General features: G+C 47.6%; 1 protein-coding gene across 1 annotated transcript; it reads left to right on the plus strand.

The window, feature by feature from the left end:
* The first annotated feature begins 503 nt into the window (after nucleotides 1-503).
* b3gnt7l (UDP-GlcNAc:betaGal beta-1,3-N-acetylglucosaminyltransferase 7, like) lies at nucleotides 504-4,650 on the plus strand. The gene has a single exon (XM_070860145.1). It carries the CDS (start codon nucleotides 917-919, stop codon nucleotides 2,180-2,182), a length of 1,266 nt encoding a protein of 421 aa, XP_070716246.1. The 5' UTR covers nucleotides 504-916; the 3' UTR covers nucleotides 2,183-4,650.
* Nucleotides 4,651-9,518: the final 4,868 nt, after the last annotated feature.

Genomic DNA, 9,518 nt, shown 5'->3' on the forward strand with positions numbered 1-9,518 from the left:
AGTCAAGGTGGCAATCTATAGGTCCAGGATGGGCGCAGATGGTGGCACGGGGGGAGATAATCACTCTGGCTGCCTGCCTCTTTTCCATGCCCTGGTGATCCTGGAGAGGGAGCATGCAGTGTCCACCAATACGCTTGAGGCTTTCTGTGACTCGAGGGTACCATATAGAGAATAATCGATACCCACAATCACATATGATTTAATTATTATTTGTGTAATATCACTGTATTATGCATAGGTATTTTATTACACATAGGGCACTTGCCTTAATATTGTAATGTTTCGGTCTGGTGACATTGGATGGAGGGGGGGAGGGGCACTCAGTGCCACCCTTACAGGTCAACCAAAAAAAATTTTTATTTAGAAACGACATCCAGAAGTGATAAACTGGCTAAAAGTCAATGAATTGCCAATCAAGTTGTTTTGGAGGAGGCGCGACCCGCAAGGCTCAATGAGACTGAAAGTCTCTATAAGTCGGGCAGCGAGCCAGGAGGAGCTGATCGGCACTGGCGAGCCCGGCTGGTGGGAGGAGGAAGGGGAGAGGGCGAATTGTACAGCAGCGCCTGGCGGGGCTGCGGGAACTTGACTCTCCTCCTCGCTCGTCTTCAGTCCGATGGCCGGCAGCCCCGAGTAAGCAGCTCCTCTCCCCCCGGTTCCAGAACCCGGAGTCTCTCCCTCTGTCCATCCCCGGTGCGCCTCTCTCTCCCATCTCTGGCCGGGGAGGCGATGTGGCGGCGGTGCGGCTCTCCGTGTGGCCGGGGGCCGGGCTCGGCCCAGCCAGGGCTCTCCCCCCGCTGCCGCTCGGCGTGCGGGCCGCTCTGAGCTGCCCCCCTCACCTCGGGGGCTGTGGCGGCGGGGGGTGGAGGGAGTGTGGGAGGCAAGAAAAAAAAAGACCCCCCCCCGTTTCCCCCTGACCATGGAGTACATGTTCCGCAAGAGGAAGCTTCTCAAGACGCTGCTCAGCCTCTCGCTGCTCTGTGCCACGGTGGCCGTGCTGCAGCGGCTGAAGCTGGGGGACGGGCTGAGCGCGGGGCCGCGGGAGACCGGCAGCTGGCCCGAGGCCCAAAGCAGCAGCAACAGCTTCGTCGTTGTCAACAACAACCACCACCACAATGGCGGCGGTAACAGCAGCAGCACCGGGCCACCGGACGACGACATCATCGGCGGCTCGGCCAATGTCAGCCGGCCCCCGCCGCCGGCCTGGGACGTGACGGCCGCCGACTGCAGCCCGAACGGCGCGCTGCGGAGCCTGAGCTGGTTCTCGGCGCTGGACGCCCGCTTCCAGCAGTACGTGCTATACCGCCACTGCCGCTACTTCCCTATGCTGCTCAACCACCCCGAGAAGTGCGCGGGCCGCACTCACCTGCTCATCGTCGTCAAGTCGGCCATCGAGCAGCACGACAGGCGGGACGCGGTGAGGCGAACCTGGGGCCGCGAGCGAGGCGGGAAGGCTGAGGGCGCGGGCGGCGTGCGCACGCTCTTCCTGCTGGGCGCCCCGGCCGCCGGCAAGGACCGCCGCAACCTCCAGAAGCTTCTGGAATACGAGGACCGTTTGTTCGGCGACATCCTACAGTGGGACTTCATGGACACTTTCTTCAACCTGACCCTCAAGGAGGTCAACTTCCTGCGCTGGTTCGGCGTCTACTGCCGCCACACCCGCTTCGTCTTCAAGGGCGACGACGACGTGTTCGTCAACACGGACAACGTGCTGGAATTCCTGGCCGCCCAGGCCGACGGGCCGAGGCGGGACGACCTGTTCGTCGGCGACATCATCTCGCGCGCGCTACCCATCCGCAACCACCAGAGCAAGTACTTCATCCCCCGCCAGCTGCACGACCAGCCTTACCCGCCGTACGCTGGCGGCGGCGGCTTCCTGATGGCCGGCCCGCTGGCCCGGCGCCTGGCCACCGCTTCCGAGGCCGTGCAGCTCTACCCCATCGACGACGTCTACCTGGGCATGTGCCTGCAGAAGGTGGGCGTCGAGCCGCAGCTGCACTACGCCTTCCGCACCTTCGGCATCGTCCGGCGCCGGGTCAGCCCCATGAACACCGACCCGTGCTTCTACAAGAACCTGCTGGTCATCCACAAGCTCAGCCCCGAGGGCCTGCTGCAGATGTGGGACACCGTCCACAACGCGACGCTGACTTGTGCCAAGAAATTTTTTATCCATTTAAACCAGTGAATTTCCCCGTTTACCCGGGGTGAGAAAATCCTCCCTATTCAATGAGACCTGTAGGTACTTCTTGATGGGCGTGAATTGGGAGCGAGTCTTTGAGCCGGCAAAATCTGCTTGGTGTAATGCTGAGATCTGTCCCGTTCAGAATGGCTCGAATATTAAGCTTTCGCTGGATAAGCTGAGCTAAGGTACTTTTTATAGAGTAGACTTTTTAAAAACTGCTGTATTTTAACACAAAAACTACAGTGTTTAATCTCTATATTTAAAGTTGCACTCTCCTCGGTGTATTTTGTCTCCAGGTGCTTCAACTATGGGATAATTGTCTCTGTAATTCCCTTTTTCACTAGTGTTGACTGTAGGAAAGATATTTTTCATAAAATGGATCTATAAGTAACTGGGGTTCAAATACCATATCAAGAGTTGGGATAGTAACTTTATTTTCTCTGGTGACTTGCACAAGTAGCTTGTTCATGTTGTCATGGTGTGCTATTCAATCGGGTGAGGCAGCAGCATGTATGGTCAGAGCTGAACCCAGCCCGGTCACATCCCGCCGAGTCTGAGCATGATCAGCAGGGGAAGCCTACCCACGGGCCTTGAGCCAATTTTAATGCCCCCTATTTTGCACTGCAGGCGGGATCAGCTAACGTTACAGATGAGATCGAAGATGCCACCTTCCTGATCTGTACGGTTCAGCTACCCACGGGGTTAACACTCTGTGATCAGGGGAACCCAGTAATTCTTTCGAAAAGAAAAAAAATGGACCCGGGCACTAAATAATGTCGTTAACATGTATTACAGCAGAAGTGATATAGCAATTTTTAATCATGCTTTGAAAAGGGACCTTTTTTAATATATTTAAAACAAAATGATAACTGTACTTTGTTTTCTCCCCCCCCCCCCCCAAAAAAAAAACATAACTGACATGAGGAACGAAAAGGCAGAAAAGTGACTCAAACTTGAATACACCAATTCTGTGAACTGCTTTTGAGTGACTGCAACAAACTTGGAAAGTTATTAGTGAAGTGCTGGTACAAATTTTCCCTGCCTCCCTTTTCTCCCTAATCCACATAAAATTATCTCTGGCTTTTGAGCTGATCTCCAGAAGTTGATAAACTACAGAAGTGAAATTCCTGAGGCCGTGCCCCTCTGCAGGAAGTGTCCCGCGATGGGACCTCTGGCTGCAAGTCTGCTCCGGGCCTGATTGCATCCCCGTTCCTTGGTTGGAGCCATTTGCATGGGATGATTGATGCCAATGCCATATCTGGGGCATCAAATCCTAGTAGGGGGAGCCAGGAACTCCAAAGCCACACAATATTGCTTTATTTCAGAGCTTGGTGCAGCAATCCATTGCAATTAAGAAACTGGCATTTGGAGCCATTATGGGCCCCACTTTCAGTAGGCATACTTGGCATTGGGAGTACTAGTCTCCCTCCTGGGATTTTCTGATGGATGATGCCATAAGAGGTAGAACTGGCCAGGTGACTTCTGCAAGAAGTGACGCCCTTAATTTCTGGCAGAATGTAGTGCCGATTTTTAAAATAAATGGTGAAAACCTGGCAGTACTGGGCTCTGTCCTGATTGTGCTGCTGATGTACAACCCTAACCAACCCAGGAATTTCAGGCCTACAAATCGCTAATGTCGATTTTGACCATTGTGTTTACAGTGTGATGGAATAATAGGAAAAAGTGAGAAAGTAAAAGCATCTAGCTTAAGAAATTTCCTTTTTAGTGTACTTTTCATTATTAGTTCAGAAACTAGGGTAGTCTTAACAGCAAATTAAATTCCTATTTTGATATTTGAACTTTGGCAACCAGCCTTTATCTTTTAATTCTAAGTAGTAATCATTGGCAATGTACAAAATATCCTTCCAGATATTAATATATTCTATTAAAAGTTAATATGTGAAGTACTTGAGGGGTTAACAGTGTATAAAACGTCCCTCTCGCCTGATTAGTCAGGGCCAGCAATTTCTGCCTAACTTGCTTCAGATGCTGCTCAGTGGTTGTGATGAAGGAATTGCTGAGGTGTACGGTATTTAATATTGCTGCCTCTCTCCCTCTTGTCACTCTCTCTTGTCTCCATCCCCACAAGTAAAACTGTGCCTTTATGAAGCACTCCATGTTGAGGCAAGTGAGCTGGAATGTCAGTGACCTCCAGCCTAAGATTGATGCATTGCCTGAACGACTCAAAATGGCAACTAACATGGGGGAGAGGGTGGGAAAGAATATGCAACAGTGGCCAGTGTGTGCTCTATAGAAAAATGTCCCCTACCTATACATGTATAATTTAAAGAATAAGAACTCTTAATATTTAAAACCAATTGTGTCTTATGACATCCAGATTGTTTCTGATGAAAAATTGATAATAACTTGCAATATGGAATTTTTGTTTTGTAGCGGTTAACTTTGATATTAAAAATGGTTTGATAACTGCCAAAATGATCAATTGAACATGTACATTGAAATATAACTAATAAAGAGTCTAAAAGTGATTTACTTTACATTGTAAGCTGTATTTCTGTGTGTCTGTGGTGCAGGTTAATAATTTTAAGGCTTTTGTATATTGATCTTGTGAAATGATTAAATACCAGGAAGCAACAGTCGATATACTGTGTAAATATGACTAATAACAATATAGATGTTTTATCCGAATGGGCCACTTATTCCTATCAATTATACAATTATTTGTTCTCTGGGCTAAACTTTATCTCTTGGCTTCTATGTGGTAATTTTGTGCAGCAGATGTGTACTTAATGTCCCTTAGTGATTAAGTATATTTTTTTGAAATGTAAAAATTGGAACAGCAGTACTTTGATTTGCCATCTGGTGTGGTAAGAACCCTACAGGCAGAGTTCTAGGTTCAATCTCTGGTCAGAGTTGGCTGTCTTTTTGATCAGGAGTTTTTTTGGGGGCGGGGGGCGATGTGCGGAGGTGGGGGGGGAAATAATCGGCTTGGGTCATTACTGTGGATTGCTGTTTAGTGATTCCCTGCTGGGTGGTGCATGTGGAATAGTACAAGGAGTGATGTGTTCTCATAATTTTCTTACTGGTTATGTGTTGGGGCATTGGCAAAGGCTTTGACAGGCTGGCTGCCAGCCCATCCTTTCCACTGTGGATAGTGACTGGCAGAGAGACCTCAGACAGGGCAGAAAAATAAAACCATTGCAAATTAACACAAACCGAGCTAATGCTGGTCTGTTCTGCTGTCCAGACTGTGGTGTCTTTAAAATCTAGAATGTTAGATTCAGAGACCTGGCTGGCTCTGGTATTGGCACCACTCTGGCTGTAGACCATTCAAAATGATCAGTTATCCAGCATATAAATCAAGGTTTAGTGCTAAATAGAAATTTAAATGTAGTTAACAATGGGAGGCAAAATTTTCATCTTTTTTTAATTCTACTTAATCTTTGCTTTTGTCTCTGCTGGTGATTAATAGCACATAGAATGGATTAAAGTATGAAGCTCCTAATTAAAGAAAGACTTGCATTTATATTGCGCCTTTCACGGCCAAGAGGTCCCAAGGCGCTTTACAGCCAACGAAGTACCTTTTATGCAGTATGGTCACTATTGTAATGTAGGAAACACGGCAGCTAATTTACACACAGCAAGGTCCCATAAACAGCAATGTGATAATGAGCAGATAATTTGTTTGTGATGTTGGTTGAGGGATAAATATTGGTCAGGACACCAAGGGAGAACTCCCCTGCTCTTAAGAACAAAAGAAATAGGAGCAGGAGTAGGTCATTCGTCCCCTCGAGCCTGCTCCACCATTCAATAAGATCATGGCTGATCTTCTACCTCAACTCCACTTTCTTGGGCTATCCCCATATCCCTTGAGTCCCTTAATATCCCAAACTTTCTCAATCTCTGTCTTGAATATATTCAACCACTGAGCCACCTCAGCCCTTGAAGTAGAGAATTCCAAAGATTCACCACCCTCAGTGAAGAAATCTCTCCTCCTCATCTCAGTCCTAAATGGCCGACCCCTTATTCTGAGACTGTGATTCCTGGTTCTAGACTTCACAGCCAGGGGAAATATCCTCCCTGCATCTGCCTTGTCGAGCCCTGTAAGAATTTTGTATGTTTCAATGAGATCACCTCTTCTTCTAAACTCCAGAGAACATAGGCCTAGTGTACTCAATCTCTCTTCTTGGGAAAATCCCTCCATCCCAGGAATCAGTCTGGTGAACCTTCATTGCACTCCCTCAATGGCAAGTATATCTTTCCTTAGACCAAAACTGTACACAATACTCCAGATGTGGTCTCATCAGGGCCCTATACTCCAATCCCCTTGTAGTAAAGGCCAATAAACCATTTGCTGCCTTAATTGCTTGCTATACCTGCATGTTAACTTTGTGAATCGTGTACAAGGACACCCAGGTTCCTCTGAACATGAACATTTCCCAACCTCGCCCTTTTTTAAAAAAAACCTCTACTTTTCTATTTTTCTGCTAACTTCATATTTCTCCACTTTATATTCCATTTGCCGTGTTCTTGACCACTCATTTAGCCTGTCTATAATCCCCTTGAAGCCTCTTTGCATCCTCCTTGCAACTTACACTCCCTGACATCAGGGAGTCAGTAAGCACTGTGTTCAAAACAAAGCTGATTGGGCTTTAATATTCTGGATATATATTAACCCAATGTAGTTATTCGGGTTAGCGACATCAGCAGCAACAAATTCCAACTGAAAGAAAAGACTTGCATTTCTATAGTGCCTTTCACGACCTCACGACCCAGGCATGCATTGTTCTTTATGCCAAGTAACTCTGATTTAAATAACTTATTCTAGATAGTGCCATGGGATCTTTTATGTCCACCTGAGCGGGCAGATGGGTCCTCAGTTTAACGGCACCTCCGATAGTGCAGCATTCCCTCAGTAATGCACTGGAGTGTCAGCCTAGACTGTGCTCAAGTCCCTGGAGAGGGACTTGGACCCATAACCTCCTGACTCAAGAGAGAATGCTACCCACTGAGCCACAGGTGATGATGCTGAATTGCCCTGGGGGCTGCTCTGATGATGGACCATGCTTCTCTGCTCTTTAACCCAACCCCACCCTGCCCCTTTTTTTTGATCCATGCTATAATGACCAACTGTCATTAGAGGCATTGACACTGTACAGCACATTAGTATAACCTCAGTCACAATTTCCCAAGTCTACCACTTTGGCTGGATAGCTAAGTGTGATTGGTGGTGATTCCTGCAATTTCGTTCAATTTAGGATTGCAGCTGCCGATGCTTTTGAGTGAGTGTGTCGTCATGCATAAATGCCCTTGGCTGCAAGCATCCATGCTTAGCAGCTGCGTCCAGCGCAAACACAAACAAACTGAATGAAACAGCACCCACGAAGCTTAGCACAGCTGAGATCAACCGCCTTCTAAGCTGCAAGGATAGTTTGTATAGCTTGTCGACTGAGCCTGGAGGGATTATAGCCTGGATCCTAATGAAGGCATTAGTTCTTTACCTTGTCAGAATAGAAATTCAATATCTTCTGCTCTACTTTGTCTATGTAGTGTATCTCCAAGGAAACTTTTATTTGAAATTCAGTTGCAGAACTACTTTTCTCTTTTTTTTATATAAAAGTACTTTAGTTCTCTTGTACCACCAGTTTGCTGTGTATACTCCTCCTATCCCGAGACGGCTAAGCCATTAATCGGTGTACATTTTAAGTTTGGATTAGCTAGGCAGGAAAGCTGCACTTTCTGGCTCCAAATACCATGAAATACTGTGCTTTTTCCACACCGTGGTCCAATAGTGTCTCCTGTCCAAGTCTCGCATGACACAATATTGGCTACCTCCTTATGGTCTGACCAGTTAACGTGCTTAATTATCTTCTTAGTACCTGCTTTCAAAAAAAAAAATGAATGAATTTGGGATGGGACCAAACTGTGTGAATAAGCCCCTTTCTCTCTGCTGAGCCTTGCTGTTAGACCAAAGGATGTGGATTTGTGTCTAGGGAGACCCTGTGAGATTTTTTTTAATGAAAGGTTTTATAATTCTTTAACAAAGAGACTTTCACCTGGGAAGGATAGAGGGACACTCGAGGGAGCAGAATCCCAACAGCGGTCAGGGACTGTATAAAATTGAATTAATGTAAATTGTAGCATTTTATTTTTAATATCCTTTTGTTTGAAAAATCTTTCAATGTGTTTTAGTAATGAAATCTGTAAAAATTCTGTAGAATTATAAACTGCAAGAACCAATTCCACAGGTCTCGAATACTGGAAACCAAGCTGAGCAATGCTGTGGAGATTGTGGTCTATTGACACAATTTTGCTTGCACATCAGAAATCCCTCTAATTTCTTCACTTGCAGAAGAGTGGCAGGACATCTTTCTCCCCCCTAATCTTTAGAGCCTTGTCCCCACTTTGGAGGAAAATGGGAAATGCTGACAGCCAATGTGAAGCATGGTCATTATTTTTTCTTTTTTGCAGAATAACACATGAAATTGTGGAATTCTATCCCCCAAGCAACAGTTTTAAAAACCTCACATAATAGTGAATTTGATTTGTTTGGCCACTCTAAATTAGTGGCCCCGCGCATAACTCATTCTGATCTAAGGACCTCAGCTACAAACACCAGGTCTAGTCAATTTCATGTGGGCAGGGGTATGATATATATTGCTGGGACTTGGGAGGTGCAAGTTTTAATATTTACTGAGGTTTTTACAGCCTCATGGTTTTGGTACTTTGCCCATTGCTGTAATAAAATTTACTGAGTCAATATATTAATGGCATGGTAAAAATTTGATACACGTTGAAACTCCCTTATCTGGAACCAACCCTCATCCAGACCATTCCTGGCCATCGGGTGGCGCATGCGCAGAACTCCGGCATGAACAAATTGAAGTCCTTACTCGCTACCGACTCCTGTAACCCCCCCCCCCCCCTTCACCTACCCCCATGATCTCTCCTCCCCTCCCTCTCCCTCCTCCCTCCCTCCTCTCCTCCCCCTCCTCCCCTCCCTCCCCTCCCTCCTCCTCCTCCTCTCCCTCCCTCCCCTCTCTCCTCCCCTCCCTCCCTCCCTCCTCTCCTCCCTCCCTCCCTCCCTCTCTCCTCCCCTCCCTCCCTCCCTCTCTCCTCCCCTCCCTCCTCTCTCCTCCCTCCTCCCTCTCTCCTCCCCTCCCTCCTCCTCTCCTCCTCCCTCCCCTCCCTCCCCTCTCCTCCTCCCTCTCTCCTCCTCCTCCCCTCTCTCCTCCCCTCCCTCCCTCCCTCTCTCCTCCCTCCCTCCCTCTCTCCTCCCCTCCCTCCCTCTCTCCTCCCTCCCTCTCTCTCTCTCTCTCTCCCTCCCCTCCCTCCCTCTCTCCCTCCCTCCCTCTCTCCTCCCTCCCTCCCTCTCTCC

Source organism: Pristiophorus japonicus, chromosome 18, assembly GCF_044704955.1.
Source record: "Pristiophorus japonicus isolate sPriJap1 chromosome 18, sPriJap1.hap1, whole genome shotgun sequence".
NCBI classification, from domain to species: domain Eukaryota; kingdom Metazoa; phylum Chordata; class Chondrichthyes; family Pristiophoridae; genus Pristiophorus; species Pristiophorus japonicus.